At 40.9% G+C, this 23,736-nt stretch overlaps 1 protein-coding gene across 1 annotated transcript; it reads left to right on the forward strand.

The window, feature by feature from the left end:
- Nucleotides 1–10,946: 10,946 nt before the first annotated feature.
- Nucleotides 10,947–11,412, forward strand: LOC118000041 (thymosin beta-10-like). The gene has a single exon (XM_034989542.1). It carries the CDS (start codon nucleotides 11,015–11,017, stop codon nucleotides 11,147–11,149), a length of 135 nt encoding a protein of 44 aa, XP_034845433.1. The 5' UTR covers nucleotides 10,947–11,014; the 3' UTR covers nucleotides 11,150–11,412.
- The last annotated feature ends 12,324 nt before the right edge of the window (nucleotides 11,413–23,736 follow it).

Genomic DNA, 23,736 nt, shown 5'->3' on the forward strand with positions numbered 1-23,736 from the left:
AAAGCAAGCTGTTGGTATGAAAGAGACCAGACCATTGTACCTAAAATCACCAAAAACCTTTGTGCCAAGTCCAGACTTTTACCCTTATTAGTCAATCTTTTCTATTTCACCACTGCCGGTGGGGGTTGTTTTTTGGGGGGAGGAAATAAGAACCCCCCATACAGGCGTTTTCCCACCCAGACTTATTTACTTGCAAGGGAAACTTGGTGGCCGCAAAATCCCACCAAAGAAAATCCCAACCGAGTTTATTCTTGTGCCAGTTTCATTAATCCACAGCTTGGAGCAGCCGAGTGTAACTGGTCTGGGAACAAGACTGTTCTTTCTTTCGGTTTATCACAAATCCATCTGGACTCAAAATGGCCTCACTTAAATCAGGAATTTCTATTCTCCCAAATGTCATGTCATTTGAATTTGTAGTTCTATGATCTAAAGGAAACAAATAAGGTCCCTACCACTGGCGTCCAATGGGAGGGAGAAAGGAGGGAACCATGAAAGTAATCCAGGAAAACACTAAACGTGAACTTGCCCTTCAGCAAACACAAAAATGAACCTCTAAGTTCTAGATGACACTAACATGTTCTGTAATTGCTCTGCAGAGTTAGGTTAGAGTAAATTGGCCAGCAGAAATACCTGTATTTATAAGGTAGGTGTCTGTTTAACCTTCAGTATTCACACTCTTCATCAAGACACAAAAAAATTGAGAAAACAGATGATTACCTGGAAAAGAACTAGCAATAATGATTTGTGGGTCTGTTCAGAGCCACCGGGAAGCAGATGCCAAGATGGAATTAGATGAGCAAGAAATGAATTATGGGATATGCCATAAACAATAAAGGAGAGGAGGCGCCTGGGTGGTCAGTCAGTTGAGTGACTGACTCTTGGTTTCAGCTCAGGTTGTGATCTCAGGGTCATGAGATCAAGCCCTTTGTCAGGCTACGCGCCTAGCCTGGAGTCTGCTTGGGACCCTCTCTCTCTGCCTCCGCCCTGCTCTCTCTCTCTCTCAAATAAATAAATAAATCTTAAAAAAGAAAAGAAAAGAAAAGAATAAAGGAGAGAAGGAGGAAGAGTAGGCCAGGAAAGCCTTCAGATTGCCATGTAGGTCTGACACCTGTGAAAGAAGGAAAGCGAAGGAAGGAAGATTGTGTGGAAGTGCCTCAGACTGCAGCGCAGCTTGAAGAAAGTCCCAGCCAGGATGATGAGAAACTTCAAGTCAATGACTGACCACTAGAGGTGTCCCAGCACGGGCAGGGATGGCTCAGCTTTAGCGCGCTGCTGGGCTCAATCACCGGCAGACTGAGGAGATCATGGGCTTCCCTGTGTGAATGAGGCAGTAATTCCACAGGGGTGGTGCCTGGAGCTGTCAGCTGACTGCTCTCATAGGAGGTTCTCTACTGAAGGGAGCCCTAAGCTGTGAACCCACATGGCTTTCACCACAGTCTATACAAGCTGCATCAAACAGACTGACTCCTCCATCCATTTCAGGATGCAGTTCTTCCATGGTTCTCCAGGACCTCTCTGCTGAGGGGAAATTTAAGTGGTTAGTGAGACAAATCACAGTCCCTGCTGTGGCAGTTGGTCTTGAGGCCAGAACTGGTATTTATCTTCTCTCTCAACTCCACTATCCACCCTCAAGTCTCCACAGCCTATGCCATCTTCTCTGCAGGTGCTGATGGCTTGCCTACCTGGTGGTGCTTCATTTTTAAGGGGGCCCCAGCCCTTGGAATCCCACCCTTTTCAGACTGGGGCTTCTGAGTATGTTCATTCACAATTATAATGGGGAAAAATAATCCCCAGAGGTACCAAGTGGATCACCTGGTTGTGCACATTCCTCCCTGCCTAACCCCTTGTGTAATAGCAGCCTTTACTCCTCCTGCTGCTCAGGGTCATTGATCCCAGCCAGAATGATGGTGACTCTTCTTGCTGTTGGCCCCTGGACACAGGAGTCTAAAGTGTGTACATGGCATTCACAGATTATAGTTAAATGATACTGTAGTCATGTCCCCCTAGCAAGAGTGCACTCCCGGGCGCCTGGGTGGCTCAGTTGGTTAAGCGACTGCCTTCAGCTCAGGTCATGATCCCAGGGTCCTGGGATCGAGTCCCGCATCGGGCTCCCTGGTCTGCGGGGAGTCTGCTTCTCCCTCTCCCACTCCCCCTGCTTGTGTTCCCTCTCTCGCTGTGTCTCTCTCTGTCAAATAAATAAATAAAATCTTAAAAAAAAAAAAAAAAAGAGTGCACTCCCTTTGGGGACCTGAACCTCTAACCCCATAGATTCCAAAGTTATGAAAATGGGAAACACAAAGTTCCCCAAAGGATCACTGGGAGTGATGTTAAATGGGTCCACTTTTGCTTCCACCACTTTGTTTAGACTCATGCATTCCTCCTATAAGTGATATAATATCAGAGAGAGGTCTTTGATTCAGTATATACACTGCACCCTGAAGGGTGGCACCTCATTCCTGCAGAATATTGCCTATAAGCTGGTGCTTTAGCTGTGCCTTGACTATGAGTTTAGCTAATTCTAAATATTGCAGTATGTAATATAATCAGTGCATTCTATAGCCAAGGGGTAATTTCTATACCTCCTTCACTGCAAAGTGAGTTCCCTGATCAAGTGCTATGTTGTGTGGGATTTTATGTCTATGCATCAGGCATCCTGTAAAGGTTCCAGATAGTGGTGCTAACAGGCTCTGTAATCAGTAAAGGCAAATCTATACTCAGAATAGTTATTTATTCCTATGCAGACAAACTGGATGGAGGGGGCCTACTATAGTCAACTTGCCAAATGGCTGGTTGGACTCTTCTAGGAATAGTGCCATATTGGAGGCTGTCTCTGTTGTTGGTATATTGAACATTTAGAAGCAGCAGGAACTAGATTAGCTTTGGTAAGTGGGGGCCCATGCTGTTGGATACATGCATAGCTTCTGTCTCTGTTACTTCTCATTTGTCTATCATGTCAGTTCTGGGATGGTTGATGACAAAGACTGCCTGACATCAACTGGCCAGATCCATTTTGCCTACTTGGGTTTTTTTAGTGCCTCTTCAATGGTGAATACTTTTGAGTGGGCATTAATCTGTAACACAAAATCTTCATACTTCATGCCTGCTCTCATATATCCATCTACATGCTTCTGCTTCTGACCTCTTGGCCTTCAGTGTTCCAGTCCTTTCCCTTTCAGGGTCGTTGCACAGGAAAGTATATATATTCGCATCTCAGGCAGTCACCTCTCCTTCCACACAAAGTAAATAACTTGAAATCCTTGATGCTCTACCCACTGGGAAGTTTCTGAGCCACTGTCCATTTTTGTCTTGTACCCACATACTGAACCGACTGATTCATAAACCAAGCTTGAGCTTTTTCCTCCCCCTGGTTGGGACCCTACAGAGAATGAGGGCAGCTGGTACATGCTTGGTGGATGACACAAGATCTGGGATACCTACTCATGCAGTTTACTTACGCCCTCTGATCCTTCTCAGGCTCAATCCCAGATGTACCACTACTCTTGGGCCTATCCAATTGTATGACTTGATGGATCCAAAAGAACCCAGCTTAGAATAGGCCGTTCTAAATGCAGGCTCACGGGCGCCTGGGTGGCTCAGATGGTTAAGCTTCTGCGTTCGGCTCAGGTCACGATCCCAGGATTCTGGGAGCGAGTCCTGCATTGGGCTCCCTGTTCAGCGGGGAGCCTGCTTCTCCCTCTGCCTCTCTCTATCTCTTATGAATAAATAAATAAAATCTTTAAAAATAAATAAATAAATGCATGCGTACTTAGTGCCCCATGGCCAACTGCTCTATCTCCACCAGGTCCTGGTAACACACCAGGAGCTGTTTCTCCAAAGATGTATAACTCTCAGCTGTGGATGACAGGGCCTTGCTCTAGAAGCCCCAGGGCCTATGTTGTTATTCTCCCACTGGGGCTTCCTATACATCCTGCACTGTATCTTTTCCTACCTCCAACACTATAGGCTCTGGCAGGTGGTATGGCAAAGTAACAGCGTTGCTCCCACCACAACCTGCACTTGCTATAGAGTCATTTCTAGCTCTGGGTCTCTCCCATAAATAAAGCCTTCCATAAATCCTAGTGTTTGGGCTACAATAACATTCCTAGGTATGGACTATGTTGCCTCTAGTACATAAAGAGACCCACCAGGCATTGTGTTTCCTTTTTTATAGTAGGAGATGCAAGATACAGCACTCCATGTTTTACTTTGGAGAGGTTTTCCCAAATTACCCCTGACTACTGAATCCTTCTAAACTTTACTTAAGTGGCAGATTTGTCAATCTTCATAGAGTTTGTCTCCTGTCCTCTGGTGTGAATGTCTCCCCGCCAAAGCTTCCAGCATCCTAGCCATATCTTGCTCATTCTGCCTGATCAGCACAATGTCACTGATGCAATGAATCACAGTATTGTTCTCTGGGATGTTCAGATGGTCCCAATCTATATATGAACTATATATAACAAAGGGTAGGAGAGTTAACATATCCCTGGGGAAAAACTGTAAATAAATGTTGTCCCTTCCATGTGAATGCTGTTTCTGACCCTTTTATCTAATTGGAATGGAAAACAACTCATTTGCCAAATCAACCACTCATACCAAGTACAAGGAAGATGTGCCTGGCCTATCCCTCCGTGATAGATTTCACTCCACAGGCTAAGGGCCCAATATGGGATTAATCCTATTGCCAAGTGTGTCAATCTCAATTATGTGCTCAGAGAGATGGATCTGCAGACTTAGGGAATCTGTTCTAAGTCAAACTTTAGCCAGAACTCCATTTATTTATCTGGTCCCCACATCCCTATATCTAACTGTAGGCAAAGGGGCATGACAATGCTTCAGGGCTCCAAATGTCAGTATCAACTGAGAACCTCTATCTGATAATCCTTGAAAATCACCCAAGAAAATAGCCATAGACTCCTTTGAAAATGGCCGAGGATCCTTCCAGTATTACTTGCCATGGTGTTCCAGGGACCCTACTCCTGAGAACTTGGTCCCCTCTTCAGACAGTTGGGCTCCTAACTGACAACTGGCTCAGATCCCAGGAACTGAGCAACAGTTGGTAATGTTTTATTGGTTTGACCAGTATTAACTTCCTTTGCCTTTATTCTTGCCTTATTCTGATTATAGATGTTAAGCAGCACCCTTCAGGTCATGGACAATATCTAGAATGTGAAAAAGGCTAAGGAATATTTTAAATGCTGTCATTAAATGTCAAAGATGACTCATTTAAAAACCAATCTTAATAGTCCAAAATATTTAAAGCCACGAACTTCCACTTCTAGGTACAAACCAAGCAGAAACTTTTACATATGTTCTCCCAAAGGTATGTATTAAAATATTCATAGTTCATAGCACTAAAAACTCTAAATTTAAAATGTCCAAATACTCTTCAAGAGTATGTTGAATACATAAATGATGAGGCACTATGTAGCAATAGAATGTAGAATAAACAAACTATAACTATGAACATCATATGATCTAACCTCTGAAATCACCACCCAGAGTCACTTCACCACATTTTGTTGGCAGAAAGGTCACAAAAGTCCACCCAGGTTTAAAGGAAGGGATCTAGATGCCACCTCTTTTTTTTTCTTTTTTTTTTTAGTAGGCTCCCAGCATGGAAACCCAAAACGGGCTTGAACTCACAACCCTGAGATCAAAACCTGAGCTGAGGTCAAGAGTTGGACACTTAACTGATCAAGCCACCCAGGCACTCCAGCCAACTCTTGATCAGAAAGGAGCAAGGTCACATGGTAAGGTGATCAGGTGGGATGAGAAATATTGGTACAGCCATCTTTGGAAAATATTACCTGCTACAGTAAGTTTCTTTCAATAATGTTGAATAGATGCTGGCTGAGTGAATACAAGGTATCTTTGTTATCTGAATATTAATTCTCAGGAGCTCCACTGAAACACTGTAATATAGGAAAGCAAAAGTCACCATAATAAAAATATTCACTAATATACACTCAGGCATCTCTCTCCGTTCAACACTGCGAGTATCTCTGATTATTGGAAGTAGTATTTATTCACCTATACAATGCAAAATGAAAAGGTAAATCTTGAAAAAATAAAGATTTCATTAAGTCAATTATTTTTAGAGTATACAGTAGTCCCCCTTACTTACAGAGAATATATTCCAAGACTCCCAGTGGATGCCTGAAACCACAGATATTACTAAATCCTATATATACTATATCTTTCCTCTATATACATACCTATGATAAATTTAATTTATAAATTAGGCACAGTAAGAGATTACCAACAACACTACTAATAAAATAGAACAATTATAACAATACACTATAATAAAAGTTAAGTAAATATGGTCTCTCTCTCAAAATATATTATTGTACTGTACTCACCCTTATATGATGATGATAAAATACCTAGTGATGAGATGAAGTGAGGTGAATGATGTAGGTATAGTGATGTAGCAATAGACTTCTATTAACCTTCTGATAATACATCAGAAGAAGGATCATTTGCTCCTGGACTGCAGTTGACCATGGGTAAGTGAAACCCCAGAAAGCAACACAGCGGATAAGGAGGGACTACTGAATTTGGAATCTTGTGTAACTGGTAGACCAGTTAACAACTGGAAAAAAAAAAAAATCATCGAGCATATGTTAGTGGAATTATCTGAAAATCCAAAGATTAAGAAAGGCACTAGGGAAAGATTTTGAAACCCTTTGATTATTTCTACATGTTAAAGTGAAGGGTATTTTGTGTGTTGTTATCTTTTGTTGGAAAAATTATGTGCCCTCAAAAAAAAAAAAAAAGCAATACTTGACCCAGTTTTTGTACATTTCAAGGACTAGCCCTTAGTTTCTATAATAACCTAAATTTGGTTACCTTTAAAATAAAATTATTTTTATAATTTTTAGTTCTAATAATCAGATATAGTCCAAGTCGAACTTCTTCCTGTGAAGTTTTGATCCCTTTTTGAGTGGATTGACTTCAGTGGCCTTTTTTTCCATTACTGAGAAACAGCCCTCTTATAATCTGCATAAGCTTTCATCCTTCTCTGGGAAGTTAAGTATGAGCAATATCAATTAAAATTACTTCAGTGATAGTATTTTTAGAGCTTTCTTAGAAAGCCTATTATATTAAGTGAAATGAAACCTGAGATCTTACAAGAGTATTAGTTTTGCCTTAGATATGAGAGCAAGATGCATCTGTAGTTATCTGCCAGATACTCTTTCATCAAACATTTATGGAGCACCTGCTTTTTGCAAGGCAGTATGCTAACGTACTGTGGGAATTATAAAGATGAACTGACTCTGTGATGAAAACATTAGCTTATGTATTTTTATTCAAGGTCACTGTGAAGTTTACACCACTGTGTCTACCATGGCCCCCTTCACCTTCACCACCACCACTACCCCTACCACCATCATCACATCATCACCTCTACACCATCATCACCATCATCACCTCTACCACCATCATCACCACCACCATCAGCCCTACCACCATCATCACCACCATCACCCCTACCACTGTCATCACCATCATCACTTCTACCACCATCATCACCATCATCACCTCTACCACCATCACCACCCCTACCACCGTCATCACCACCATCACCCCTACCACCATCATCACCACCATCACCCCTACCACCGTCATCACCACCATCACCTCTACCACCATCATCACCACCACCATCACCCCTACCACTGTCATCACCATCATCACTTCTACCACCATCATCACCATCATCACCTCTACCACCATCATCACCACCACCATCACCCCTACCACCATCATCACCACCATCACCTCTACCACTGTCATCACCATCATCACTTCTACCACCATCATCACCATCATCACCTCTACCACCATCACCTCTACCACCACCATCACCCCTACCACCGTCATCAACATCATCACCTCTACCACCATCAGCAGCAGCCACACAGATCTAACAGTATAAAACACATTTATTATGAAAACTGGAATTAAATAAAGAACTTTATTTGGATAACAGCATCTCTCATTCATTTAATTCGGTTGTATTTCTCTTGGCATATATTGCACATTCCCAAATGATACATACCAATATACTGAAGTTTTCAGAGCATTTTTGCAGCATTTTGACATGCTAAGAGGAAATTTTTAAGTGTGAAGGACCCATAGAAATTACTTATTCCAATTCCCTCATTTCTTAGATCAGGAAAAAGAAGCTCAGAGAGGTGAAGTGACTTATGAGTCACTGTGAGTAGACAAGGACAGATCAAAATAAGAACTCAGTCCTCATAATTTACTCACTGTCCTACTGACTCCTGGAGTAGGAGGACAAAGGAAAGACTATCAGTTCTGCCTGAGGACAAAGTTATCACACCTCTTAGGCGGACAGAAACTCTCTGAAGAAAAGGAGAAAGTGCAAATCCTCTCCCAGGAAACATTTGTTAGCTCAATTTGTGTGGCTGGTTATGTAAATGAAGAGGCCTTGCAAGGGGATGGGGTCAACAGTTTCCTGGGGGTTCAGCTTGGTAATGGTGTATGGCCTGGAAAGAAAATGATACTTTGCACTTGCATAATACTTTTCATCCCTCCAACAATAACAAATGCAACTTTGTAGTTTCAGCCAAATACTGCAAAGTACTTCACAAATGTTTAACTCAGGAATCCTCAGAACAACCAAGAAAGGAAGACTTCTGAAAGGAAGGAAGAAAACAGCTCTCATCCTCATGATTCAGTGAGGAATCTAAGGTCAGAAGAAATGTAGTCTACCCCTAGCTGAGCGACACCACTGGCAGGACTCTTGACATGCAAAGACATTCCTCTGTTTGCACACTTTCTAAAGTGACCTGGACACGGGATTTCAGAAAGGGCAGAGGTGGACCAAAAAAGCCCCTGCTTGTTCTTCCAGCCCCGTGAATCTATGAAGCTTTCACAAGAGGTTTGGTTTTGAGTCTTTAAAGGTTCTTGGAATTCTCTTCAAAGATTTTTGGCATGTCTCCTAAGGGAATTTTTTAAAACCATGAATCCCTTCACAAAATTTTTAGTTGACATCTAAAATATTTCATATGTTTAAATAATTGCAAAGGCTATAATTTCCAGCACATTATTAATATACATATTTTAAAATAAACTATAGCTATATTCTTTTTAAAATATCCAGTTGCATCTAAAACCCAAGGAATTTAATGCCCACCATCATCCATATATATATATAAATATATATAAACAAGTTTTTTTTTTTTAAGATTTTTTAAATTATTTATTTATTTGAGACAGAGAGAATGAGCAACAGAGAGCATGAGAGGGAGGAGGGTCAGAGGGAGAAGCAGACTCCCTGCCGAGCAGGGAGCCCGATGCGGGACTCGATCCCGGGACTCCAGGATCATGACCTGAGCCGAAGGCAGTCGCTTAACCAACTGAGCCACCCAGGCGCCCTATAAACAAGTTTTTTAACAGTCAGAAATTTTATATCATTCCCTTTTCTCCTTAAGTTCATATTCTTGTACCACTTCTCCTATGTACTTTTATCTATATTATTGTGCCCAAAGGTCTTATTCATTATCATACTTTTCTGCAATAAAAATCTTTGTAAATTAATTTTTAAAATTTTCTGTATTTTTGCTAGGCTGAGCTACAGTAACGAGTTGGCCCAACCATGTAATGGCTCAACACAAGGTCTATTTCTTTCTCACATAATAGTCTTGGTGAGATGCTCTAATAAACAAGGTGCTCTCCTCCACACAGTGATTAAGAGACCCAATCTCCTTCTATTATATGGCTCTGCCATTCCCCTGAACAACGATCTAGCTTGTCAGCCTACTTTTATGTGCCCTGGGAGCTTTACATTTTTAAAGGGCTATTTAAAAAAAAAAAAAAAAAAAGGCAGAATATGAGACAGAGGACTTACCTGGCTTTGTAAAGTCTAAAATAGTTATTGTCTGGCCCTTTACCAAAGTTTGCCAACCCCTTTCCTAGAGCCTCATGAAGAAGCAAGGAGTGCATAGAAGAGATTTTACAGGGAGAGTCCTGGAAGTGAGCTGCATCACTCTCACGCACTTTGTGTTAACAGAAGAATTACATGGCCACACCCTACAGCAAGGAAAATGGGAAAATGTAGGCTAGCTGTGCAACCAAAGAAGGGGAGAACAAATTTTAGGAAGCAACTAGTAGAATCTACCACTGTCAGGCTCTAAAGTATCAAAAAGAATGTTATGAAGACCAGTTGTGTAAAATTTATCAAAATAACCCACATATATGATGGATTAAGATAAATATTAAACAAGGGTGACTGGGTGGCTCAGTCAGTTAGGTGTCCAACTCTTGATCTCTGCTCAGGTCTTGATCTCAGGGTCATGAGTTCAAGCCCTGCACTGGGCTCCGTGCTGGGTGTGGAGCCTACTTAAAAAAAAAAAAAAAAAAAAAGATAAACATTAAACATAAAAAGGAAAATTTTATTAAAGGTGCAGTTCTTTGTTTTTAAAGATTTATTTATTTATTTTAGAAAGATTGGAGAGAGCATGCACAAAAGTGGGAGGAGGGCCAGAGGGAGAGCGAGAAAAATCCTCGAGCAGACTCCACGCTGAGCAGGAGCCTGACTCCAGGCTCGGGCCCAAGACCCCAAGATTATGACCTGAGCCAAAATCAAGAGTCAGATGCTCAACCGACTGAGCTACCCAGGTGCCCCAAAGGTGCAGTTCTTTTATTTATTTATTTATTTATTTATTTATTTATTTATTTATTTATTTTTTAAGATTTTATTTATTTATTTGACAGAGAGAGACACAGTGAGAGAGGGAACACAAGCAAGGGGATTGGGAGAAGGAGAAGCAGGCTTCCCGCTGAGCAAGGAACCCGATGCAGGGCTCGATCCCAGGACCCTGGGACCATGACCTGAGCTGAAGGCAGACGCTTAACGACTGAGCCACCCAGGCACCCCCAAAGGTGCGGTTCTTAATAAGATGGATGAGAGGTCTCTTGCAGCAACGCGAGTGGGAGCACCAGGCGCCGGCTCGGAGCGGAGCTCCACGGATCGCTTTAAGAAATGGCAGACAAGCCGGACATGGGGGAAATCGCCAGCTTCGATAAGGCCAAGCTGAAGAAGACGGAGACGCAGGAGAAGAACACCGTGCCGACCAAAGAGACCATTGAGCAGGAGAAGCGGAGTGAAATTTCCTAAGAACCTAAAGGATTCCCCACCCCCGTCATCTTCGAGACACACCAGTCGTGATGTGGAGGAAGAAGAGCCACCTGCAAGATGGACACGAGCGACAAGCTGCACTGTGAACCCGGGCACTCCGTGCCGACGCCACCGGCCTGCGGGTCTCTGAGGGGAACCCCCCAATCGGACTGCCAAATTCTCCGGTTTGCCCTGGGATATTATAGCAAATTATTTGTATGTTTAATGAAAATAAAACACACCTCGTGGCAAAAAAAAAAAAAGATGGATGAGACTGTTTTCTTTTCAATTAGCTCGTTCCCCAAGTTAGAGCATCAGTTTTATTTCTACTTTTCATTTTTATAAATGTTACTGCCAAGAAAGTTCCATAAAAATAAGAAAATGGGAATGGAAGAAGCTTTATTTAAAGGCAGTCTTAACTAAATTATATGAACTTATTCAAATCATCAGCTAACAACTCAACTAAGGACTCCTTTAATTTTATGGAAAGTTTTTTATTAGAAACAACTTGACTTGGGGTGTCTGGGTGGCTCAGTTGGTTAAGCGTCTGCCTTGGCTCAGGTCATGATCTCAGGGTCCTGGGATCGAGCCTCAAGTTGGGCTCCCTGTTCAACAGGAGTCTGTTTCTCCCTCTCCCTCTTCCCCTCCATCCAGCTCATGCTCCCTCTCCCTCTCTCTCTCAAATAAATAAATAAAATCTTAAAAAAAGAAAGAAACAACTTGACTTGCAAAATGATTTGGTACCCAGATATAAAAGCCATTCATGGGGCGCCTGGGTGGCTCAGTCGTTAAGCATCTGCCATCAGCTCAGGTCATGATCCCAGGGTCCTGGGATCGAGCCCCACATCAAGCTCCCTGCTCAGCGGGGAGCCTGCTTCTCCCTCTCCCACTCCCCCTGATTGTGTTCCCTCTCTCACCGCGTCTCTGTCAAATAAATAAATAAAATCTTAAAAAAAAAAAAAAAGCCATTCTCATCTGCAATTTACAGGGGGTTTGTTAAAAATTTCTACTGGGGCGCCTGGGTGGCTCAGTTGGTTAAGCGACTGCCTTCGGCTCAGGTCATGATTCTGGAGTCCCGGGATCGAGTCCCGCATCGGGCTCCCTGCTCGGCAGGGAGTCTGCTTCTCCCTCTGACCCTCCCCCTCTCATGCTCTCTCTCTCTCTCTCTCTCTCACTCTCTCTCTCAAATAAATAAATAAAATCTTTAAAATAAATAAATAAATAAATAAAAATAAATAAAAATTTCTACTAAGATTTATCAAACAACTACCTCTGTTCTCTTTCAATTAAATGTGCCTTGTTGGGGCACCTGGGTGGCTCAGGCAGTTAAGCTTCTGACTTTGGCTCAGGTCATGATCTCAGAGTCCCGGGATCAAGGCCCACCTGCACTCCCCAGCAAGCCCCACATCTGGCTCCCCACTTAGCAGGGAGTCTGCTTGTGCTTGTCTCTCTCCCTGTGACCCTTGCCCTGCTTGTACTCTCTCTCTCTCTCTCTCAAATTTATAATAGAATAAAAATCTTTCAAAAAAAAAGGTGTCTTGTTTACTCTGTAAATAAAAATTTTGATTTTAATATACCTTTGCCAATACATTTTTTAAATGCTTTTATTTTAACATTTTAAATATTTTTGTCAGAAGCTTAGGGCTGCTGATTTAGCTCATTCAACTTACAGGAAATACTTCCCATACAGACTAATTGGAAAAGGCATTCCTCATTGTCAAACCAATCAGCTAAATCAGATTTATATTCTATTGGAAAAGTCTGAATTCATTTATCAATTCAAATAAGTAAGCTAAAATGCAATTTGAGGAATAGTATGAAACCACTGAAAAATTATGCAACACATCTTATAAGATAAATTATTAAAAGCCATATATCAGGATGTACAGCTAATGTAATTAATGTATCCACTTTAAAAATGTATACAGCAATTTAAAAATACTCTTTCTTGAGGCACCTGCGTGGCTCAGTGGGTTAAGCATCTGCCATCGGCTCAGGTCATGATCCCAGGGTCCAGAGAGCCATGATCATCAGGCTCTCTGGCTCAGTGGGGAATCTGCTTCTCCTTCTCTTTCTGCCACCCAGGTGCATGAAAATATAATATTTTAAAAGAATAAATGAAAACTAACTACCACTGGAAAAATATTCCATGATGTCATTTCATATACATAAGTTTTAATTACTCTATTCAATGATGCCCATATAATATCAAGAAAGCACATAAAATTTTTATCTATAAGTCATCTAGTATAGTAGAGTAGTGTTCTCAGAAAACATTTCAATTAAATTTTTAAAAACTGCATATCACCCCCCAAGTTGCACAGGTTTAGAGAGCATCATTCACAATGTATTCTAGTAAAGGTGAACAACACTCAGGATGTGTATGAGAATCCAACGTGTGCCCCATTTTGTTGTCACTCAGCCCTGCATGAGCATCAGGAACCTGCACAGATTCTAATTATGCATAGATGATTCTTTCCAACTCATGGTACCTCCTAGGGCTGGATTTTGAGAATAACTGAAAACAAATAGAAGACACCATTTTCAGCCCTTGAAGTATTCTTTACTTTGCTATCATGGGTCTCTCTCAAGAGTTATGCATTCTTTGAAAATAATCAGGGAACAAGAGATACTGAATCACTCCACCTCTACCTTCTTACAACACACCTAAACTCAGAGCCTCCCAACACAGGCCCAAATACCCCACATCTAAAGCCACACCTCACCCTTAATGGAAAGATCTGGTGATTTTGCTTAATCATTAAAGGAGGCTTTCCCAAAATCAATACTTCAAATCATCCTTTTGTCTCCCTTTCCCCCCATTCCCCAGAGGTTCTCAAGACCCTGGAGGTAATGTCCCAAGGTAAGATCCAAGACGGGTAAGGAGAAGGAAGGTTTTTTTGAAATGCACAGTGAAAATGAAGAATTTGTATTACCTCATGGCTAGTTTTCATAAAGAACAAGTTGAAAATCTGGAAAATGATTCTCTTAGAAAAATAAATCCATGTGCATACACCCCCTTGGAAAGTTGCTTAACTCAGTTTGATGATTGCTCTTTTAGGGAGATTTCTATAGATTGTGCCTTTGGTTAGACAAAAATAAATGTTTAGGTGAGACCACACACATCTGTTTTCTAGTCCATTTAAAGCCAATAGTCCTGGTGCCTGCCTTTGACATTCCAATCTCCCTGGGCCGTCCAACTCTTTTGTTCTGTGTTTTGAAATTTTTATGGTAAAAGGCACCTGCCTGGCTCAGTGGGTAGAACATGTGACTCTTGATCTTGGGGTCATGAGTTCAAGCCCCATGTTGGGGGTACATCCTATTTAAAACACTAATTAATTAATTAAAGACCTCTTTCCATTAAAAAAAGATATTAAAACATTCTATGGTAAGATTGAAAAATGTTTCTCTGAAGGTCAGAGAGAACTGATGACATTTTTCGATGAAAGGGTTATGTGGCAAAGCAGTGTTTTTGGAAGATGAATCTGACAATATTGTGTAAGTGGGCTGGGAGGGAAAGAATGTTGGGAGACCAGTTAGGAAGCCATTATATTTGTCCCTGATGGAGGTCACAAGGGCTTGGACTAAGATGGTAGGAAGAAACTAGAATGACATATCTTCCTTCTTTTGATTTCTTCTTCCTTTCTTGTTAGTAGAACTTTTATTTGTGTATCCACATCTCAACAGAAGATGACTCTATCCCTGGCTCAGGGGTATATCCTGATTGGTTGAAGCCAATCATGAGACTCCTATACTCCTTGCTATTGATTGTTTTAGTAATAAGTATATGACCCAGTTTCAGTCAATGAGATGTGAGAAGTCTGCTAAGGGACTTCTAGGACAGATTTCATCATTCTTACTAGACATACATGAGATGGTGTCCTCTCTTCATCTGCACATCGGGGTGTCTGGTTTTGATGCCTAGATCTCTGGCAACCATCTTACAACCAGAGGGCCTGAAGATCAAGAACATTCGAGGTCCTCGATCATGTAATTCAGCCACCAAGCCTCCCAATTTTTGAGCTTGTATTATTAGAAGAATAAAGGCACTGACGAGAGAAATAAGGAAGGTCAGGGCTAAGGAAGGATCTGGAGGAAGACAATGAAACTCTGTATTATAAATGTTGAACATGAAGAGAGGCAGTGTTTCAAGGTGGAAATGGCCACCACCTAATTAGATGCATGAAAATAGAGCTTAGGGGTGATATCAGAGCCCCAAATGTCAATGTGGATTTCTTTGCAGAAACTGGTATCTGCAAAGGAAAGACGTAAGGAGGAGCATTGTCCCTGTCCTAATGTCCCACACCTAAATCCCCTGAGGGGAATCTAACATCGGAGGAAAAATAATAAATTACCATCTGCTTAAAGAAAAAGGAGAGATAGCCCTGCCAACCTATGCTTACGATAAAGATCTATTCATATTCCAGAACAGGAATCTTCTTTCTCCATAGGGAAAGGAAAGAAACAAAAAAATTTTCAGCACTGCTTCTTCATCAGCAAAATTTAATGGGAATGTTTCTAGACAGTTTAAGGATTTTAGCACCTCTGGTTTTAAAGGGGAGTCCCAATCCTCTACCATCCCCTCAGCAATATGAAAATTCAGTCTCATTCTTATTGAGTCAGAGCATAGTCTTTAATTAGATTCTTTGTGTTTTTCACAGAAAAGAGAAACAAGAAAAAAAAATCCATTAGAGTAGATGCCCTATTTGATGAGAATAGCCCCAGCTTTAGTATGTCAGGTTTTGTATAGGATGCTTTTACATATGTATTGTTTCCAGTCCTCTCAGCAACTCTACCAGGGAGATATTGTTAGTCAGATATACAGATGAGGAAAATACAGAATTAGACAGATTAACTTGTCCAAGGCCACAGTTAGCTGGAATTCTCAATCAAGCCAGCCTGCTGCCAAGGCATATACCCATTTTGCCACGCACCACTTTTTTAAGGCAGAGAGTATAGAGCAGAAAGGCAATGGGCCTTGGAGTGTGCACACTTTTTAATGGAAGAAATATGCTAAAAAGTCAAAGAAGGAACAACCTAAAAGAGTGTTAAACCCTGAAGTCTATTACCACTATCCAGTCTCCAAAGTCACCTGGATGACTTTAAGACTCTTAAATGTAGAGAGCACAGTCCCAAGACAGTGTGATACTCCACTTTGGGAGCCATTTCATATTTGCTAAAAATGTCTTTCCCCCAAAATACCATTGATGAAAGAGACCACTGTAGATGCAAATAGCCCTAGGACTGGAGATGGTGGTCGGAGTTCTGTCCTTGACTTTTTGTCTTCTCACTACACGATTATCTTGGTCAAACTCACCCATTTTTATGGCTTTTACTACGTTTCATATGCTGACAAGTCCCAAATGTATAGCTATCTAACGCTTTCCAGCTCCAGACACCATCTCCTCATGGTGCTCCCATAGGCACTTCAAACACAATGTGTCTAAAACCGAGCTTATCATCTCACTCTCACTCCTCAATCTGTTTTTCACCCCACATTCCCTCTCTTGAGAAGTGCCATCACAGCCAAGTGGTGGTTGAAAATGGAAATTTGTACATCATCCTCACAGTTTCCAGCCCTCTGTTCCAGTGCAATTCTACTGTCTAAACATCTCTCTAATCCTATACTTCCAAACCTTCTTCTGCATCATGGCATACAAACTAAATTTGTGAAACTTGGACTTGCTCTGACTGAAATAATCTATTTTTAGTTTAGTTTTTACAAACCAGAGGATGAGCACATAGGTTCATGGCTAACTCATAAAAACCAAGAGCATTTAGGTGATGCATTTAGGTCTCGGTAACCCTCTAGATCTAGGGTCTGAAATGCAGGAGGGAACCCCCAAATCCCTGTCTTTCTCATCTCTCTTCTTTTTTGTTTTATTTTTCTCTTGAAGGTCAGCTCTCTCAGTTTCCCTATTCACTTAGCAGAAGGTGATCACACCCAGTGGATGAACTGGAAATTTCTTAATACCAATTCCAAGGTCCCAGATGAAAGGGCTCATTGGCACAGTTTGGATCAAGCAGTCATTCCTTGTCCAATTGACTTAAAATTTTTTTTTAGTTTTATTGAGGTATAATTAACAAATACAATTTTAATATATTTAAGGTGTACAATGTGATGCTTTGATGTATGCATGCATTGTGAAAGGATCCCACCATCAAGTTCACATCCATCACCTCACATGTGTACTTTTGTTGTGGTGGTTATTGAGAACATTTAAGTTTTACTCTCTTAGCAAATTTCAGTTATACAAAATAGTATTATCAACTACAGTCACCATGATATACTTTAGATCCTCAGATCTTCTTCATCTCATAAATGAAATTTGTACCATTTTACTAACCTCTCCCTATTTCCCTTACCCTCCAGCCCCTGGCAGCCACCACTCTTCCCCTACCCCTGAAATCAGCTCTGCCAGGAGGGCTATCAGTTGTAGGAATCCTCACTTGAGCAAATAAAGTCAAGGTTTAAAATGTAGAAGGTGTTAACATTTACCATGGACCTAAATCCTTGCTCATCTTGTTACTCACCTGGTTACTTTCTACCCCTGATGCCTTAAGTCCAAATCTACCCACACCTCACTTTATAGAAAGAAGGTAGAATATGAAGTTTCCTATGAAAATAGATATTGAAATGTAAGAGTTTCTCATTATAGAGATTTTAGTCATCAGAGATTTCTCCCTTGAGAGTTGCCAGGACATGAGCTGAAATGAGTAGATTTAGGGACTTGTGTTTGGAAGACTCGGGTGTTGTTAAGGAGTATGTCACAAAGTGGGAGCCTGGATTTCAGAGCCCATCTGGGGCACACATGTTGTTTACATCTATAACCACATAAAAGGTGATGAACAACCCAAGAAGGTTTTGCCAACAAATAGAAACATTTACCACACAGCAGTTGTAATGGACAAAATATTAAAAACTGGTTAGAAATTAATGAATACACTTATAAAAATATTCAAGTAGATTGGTTGATCTCAACAGAATTCTTTGATCTAGGATTCTGGCAGAGAAAATCTAATTTTTCTTTTTTTCTTTTTTTGAAGATTTTATTTATTTATTTGACAGAGAGAGAGATAGTAAGAGAGAGAGCACAGAGAGGAGAAGCAGGTTCCCCTCTGAGCAAGGAGCCCAACACGGGGCTCGATCCGAGAACCCTAGGATCATGACCTGAGCTGAAGGCAGACACTTAACTGACTGAGCCACCCAGGCACCCCTTAATTTTTCAAATAAATCATTAAATTAAGAATATCTTCTATGAAACATACTGATTAAAGATGGATGATTGAACAAATGTCTTTATCCCTCCCCCAAATATCCATTAAAAATAGAAATAAAGGGATTTTTAAAAATTAAAAGGAGGAGGACATAATGATAGCAATGAGATATTAGAAGCTGAAAAATAGGACAATTGTTATCTGATTTAGTAAATTGAGAAAGCTAAGTCCTAAACTAGCAGAGAGGAAAACCAGGAAGCAACCGAGTTCCCAGGATAGGTCACACCAAAAATCCTCTCCCAAATGCCCCTTAGTTGACTGCCTCTCCCCAGTCCCATGAGAACACTTGAGGTTTTCTTCTATAAAGGGTATAATAAAGGTCCCTAAGTCAGAATTAGGGGCACTAGGCATGATTAGGATTGGGAATACTATACTGAAAGCAGAGAGATGTGGAAAAAAGGTTTATATAATGAAGTATTATGATCCCCAGTCCACTTCCAGAACACTGACAGCTTGGTATACCTGACCCCTGTAGACAGAAAAAGAGTAAATTTTTTTTTCCCTGAAAAACTTAAACAGACCAAGAAAAAAACCTAAAGACAATGACATTCTCCCGACCCCCAATATAAATGGCCCAGGCAGATCATCCTAAAGACTGAACTCAACAAACTTCATCTATGGCACAGAACTTCCCATCAGATCTAAAATATTAATAAAGGGCAGGGATTATCAGACATCTGAAGAAAGCCTCTACTAGGAAATACAGAGACAAAAAATGAAACAAAACAAAACACCACAAAGGGGGAAAAAAAAAAAAACTAGAGAGGAAACAGAGACCATGGAGCAAAATAAAAGCTTCAAAAAGAAGCAAATATTAGTATCTTCAGAAAAGTAAAATAGATATTATAAGAATAGAATGCTATAAAAAGAATCCGTAGAGAAAAAAACTCTTGGAAATTTAAGATATGGTAAAAGAATTTAGAAACTTAACAGAAGGTTTAAGGTGAAAAAGTTGAGGAGCTCTCAGAAAAATAAAGCCAAAAGACAAAGAAAAGGATAATAGGAAAGAAGAGAGAAGACAATCAGAGGATTAGTCTAGAAGGCCCAATATTCTAGTAAATAGGAGTTCCAGAAAGAGAGAGCAGAAATAACGTGGAGGAACTCATAATAAATCAACAGTTCAAGAAAACTTCCAAAACCAAGAGACACAAGCTGCCAGACTGATAGGGCCCAAGAAATACCTGATGCAATGGATTAAAATAGACCAACACCAAAGCACATCATTGTGAAATTTCAGAACCCCGGAGATAGGAGAAAATCCAACAAGCTTTCAGAGGGAAAAAGCAGGTGTCATACAAAGAACCAGGAGTCTGGGGATGCCTGGGTGGCTCAGTGGGTTAAGCATCTGCCTTCAGCTCAGGTCAATCATGATCCCAGGGTCCTGGGACCAAGTACCGCATTGGGTTCCCTGCTCAGCGGGAAGCCTGCTTCTCCCTCTCCCACTCCCCCTGCTTGTGTTCCCTCTCTCCCTGTGTCTCTCTCTGTCAAATAAATAAATAAAATCTTAAAACAAAACAAAACAAAAAAACAAAGAACCAGGAGTCTGAATATTGGAAAACTGTATGAGATGGGAATTATTAATTTATATAAGAGACAGAATACCACTTTAGTTTCTACAGAATAAAGTGAAACAGTAGGTAGAACTCTAGGCTAATACTTGAGGAAAAATCCTAATCTGAAAACATACATTTGTAGGCCAGAAACTGAAAGCAAATACTCCATGTTTTGTTGGAGTTGGAATGAGAAATAGATTATAGCTAGGATTTCTTCTTAATCCTTGGGTATCAACAAAACCACAATCATAATAGCTAACCTGGGCCAGGCATCTCACTAAGCACTTCTAACACACATTAGCTTGTATACACTTTCTTTCCTTTTTTTTGGAGGGGGGGAAGGGGCAGAGAGAGAGGGAGGGAGAGAATCTTAAGCAGTGAGGAGCCAGGCGTAGGACTCCCTCTCAGGACCCTGAGATCATGACCTGAGCCAAGATCAAGAGTCAGATGCTAAACCGACAGAACCACCCAGGCGCCCAGCTTGTATACTCTCTATGACAATCTAAATAGGCAGAAATAATTACCACAATTTTACAGATTAAGTTATGCTAATTAAGTAATTTGCACAAGGTCACACAGACCTAGAATCTAGAATCCAAACTCTAAAACCCATTCTTTCAACCACTATGCCATGAAGCGTTGGGAAGTAATGTTCATATTTAAATATTTCAGTCACAGTTTTTATAAAGCTCAGTATTTCTTTTTTTTTTTTAAAGATTTTATTTATTTATTTGAGAGAGAGAGAACACATGAGAGGGGATAGGGTCAGAGGATGAAGCACTCCCTGCCGAGCAGGGAGCCCGATGCGGGACTCGATCCCGGGACTCCAGGATCATGACCTGAGCCGAAGGCAGTCGCTTAACCAACTGAGCCACCCAGGCGCCCCTAAAGCTCAGTATTTCTGACAACACTGACTTCTTAGAGGCAGCAAAAATATGTGTACCAGAACTATATCTTTATATTTTGAGAGAGAACAAAAAGGAAAAATGGAGATTAGCTTAAAATTATTATAAAATAAAATACTAGTTCATGATTCTTCAGAAAAGAGTATCTTGGTTAGCTGGCTAGGAGTTCTAGGAAAGCTTTTAAGAAAAGGAACTCAAAGATAAGGACCCAAAAGAGAGTAGGAGTATTTCAGTTTTAGCTGGCTTACCACTCAGTTGCTCAGTGGTATTAATGCCCAAACTACAAGAGCGTTTTGCATAAGGCTTTTAAAGTTGGCCTGGCAGCCATTTTTATGTACACAAGCCCCCCATACTGAATTTTCCACATTAATGTGCTTCCATTGTTCTCAGTTGGGCCTGCAGTAACTTTAGCCCTCTTCCAGATGTTTCCTGACATCAGCATCCAAGATGTGCTGGCCAGCTGTCTTTAAAATTGCAGGAACTCTGTGTTGTGTGCATTAGTTATGCAAATGTGAAAGCAAGGACAAGAAGCCAATGTAGAGGATAAAAAAGAACCAGGGGAGGGATTGGACCAGGGCTTTACTGGCACATGTAATGTAGGTAGAAAGCCAAGACAGCAAGCTGTCTTTGATCAAAACCCCCAGCAGCCTTCACCACCACTCCCCACGCAGAAAGGTCAGTGTCCTCAGTTCCCAGGTCAGGCCTGGATTTCTGGAAGTTTCCTCACTCCACTTTGGTGACTTAATAAAGCCACACTGAATACCCACAGAGCTACCAACCCTCTAACCAGTTTCTCCTTTGCTCTACTTTCTCAACAGAAAAATATCTGCATAGACCAGAGAACAATTCCCTACTGTGTAGTCCTCAGTAAATTAATAGATGTCTCATGAAAAAAAGGATTGGGTAGTCAAATGAATTTAGAAAAACCTAGGTTAAACAAAGTTAAGCAGTTCTCTTTCCCAAAGCACTCTCAGGGCCTCTGATATGTTCATGGGCACTGGGAATATCAGAGGGAACCAGTTTTCAGAGGACTGAGTCCTCATGAGAAAATGCTGGACAAGTGGCAATGTGGCTTCTCAGCCCCAATCACCTTTTCAGATGTCAAACTAAGTGCCTCCTGAATAGCTTTGCATTTTCCAAACTTAACACACACATTACTGAACTCACAATCGCCTCTTCCACCTGCTCAGGCTCCAGCTTCCCCTTCTTGGGTTATGCAGTACCATCACCATCCTCCTAAACTAGAATTAGGGCAATCATCCTCCATGTTTCCTTTGTCCTCACCTTCACCCTCCCCCATCTAATCCACCCTGCAGTAAAGGGCTACTGCTTTGTCTTCCTAACGCTTCCATGGGTACAGATCACCAGCCTCAGACTGCATCCTTAAATGATGACGGGACATTCCTATTTGGTTCACTCAGGAACACTGTACCTGAGCCGGTCAGTGACTGGGTTCATGCCTTCCTTACTCAATGGGCAGGCAGCCTTTTTTTTTTAAGATTTTATTTATTTATTTGAGAGAGAGAGAATGAGAGGCCGCCTTTTTTTTTTTTTTTTAAGATTTTATTTATTTATTTATTTGAGAGAGAGAAAATGAGAGACAGAGAGCAGGAGAGGGAGGAGAGTCAGGGGGAGAAGCAGACTCCCCGCTAAGCGGGGAGCCTGATGTGGGACTCGATCCTGGGACTCAGGATCATAACCTGATCCAAAGGCCGTCAGGATCATAACCTGATCCAAAGGCCGTCAGGATCATAACCTGATCCAAAGGCCGTCGTTTAACCAACTGAGCCACCCAGGAGCCCTGGGGCAAGCAGCCTTTTAAACTCTATTACTCTGAACAATAGAGAATCACTGTGTTCTCAGTCCCACTATGGTGGGGTTTGTTTGTTTTTTTCTAGTTTTTATTTTTTCATTTTGTTTTATTGGTTGGTTTTTATTTGTTTGTTTTATTTTTAATTGTGCTCAAATGCACATAACATAAAATTTACCATCTTAACCATTTTTAAGTGTATAGTTTGATGGTTTTAAGTACATTCACAGTGTTGTACAACCAACCTCCAGAACTCTTTTCATGTTGTAAAACTGAAACTCTGTATTGATTAAACAACTCTCCATTTTGCTCTCCCCCCAGCCTCTACTATTTTCTACACTCACCATTCTGCTTTCTCTATGAATTTGTCTACTCTAAGTACCTCATATAGTATTATGTACCTCATTCAGTATTTGTCTTTTTTGTGACTAGCTTATTTCACTTAGTATAATGTCTTCACGGTTCATCTATGTCATAGCATGTTTCAGATTTCTTTCTTTTTAAAAGCTAAATAACATTCCATTATATGTATATCCCACATTATGTTTATCCATCAGTTGATGGACACTTGGGTTGTGTCTACCTTTGGCTATTGTGAAATAATGCAGCTATGAATATGGGTGTACAGGTATCTCTTTGAGACCCCGCTTTCAATTCTTATGGATATACACCCAGAAGTGGAATTGCTGGATTACATGGTGAATCTATTTTTAATAGGTTGCAACCTAGGATAGATTACTTAATATCTGTGTTTTGGTTTCTTCATCTGTAAAAAAGATTTAATTACAGCACCTATCTTATAAGGTTATTGTTAAGATTAGAAGAATTAATACCTGCAAAGCACTTATAAAACATAATAATTATCCCTTTTTAACAAAGGAAGAATTTGAGGCATAAAGAAGTTAAAGAACTTGCTCAAGTTCTCATATCTCATCAGGAGCAGAGCCAGGATATTTACCCAGGCTCAAGGCTGAAGTCTGTTCTCTTAACCACTCTGCCAAAGTGATTTCACTCCCCAGTTCCAGGACACTTTTACTGATG

The sequence above is a fragment of the Mirounga leonina genome, unplaced genomic scaffold, assembly GCF_011800145.1.
Source record: "Mirounga leonina isolate KUSES-001 unplaced genomic scaffold, KU_Mleo_1.0 Mir_115, whole genome shotgun sequence".
Lineage (NCBI taxonomy): Eukaryota > Metazoa > Chordata > Mammalia > Carnivora > Phocidae > Mirounga > Mirounga leonina.

What these genes read in the sequence shown, in the direction of transcription:
- LOC118000041 (XM_034989542.1), top strand. Translation starts at nt 11,015, where the DNA reads ATGGCAGACAAGCCGGACATGGGGGAAATCGCCAGCTTCGATAAGGCC.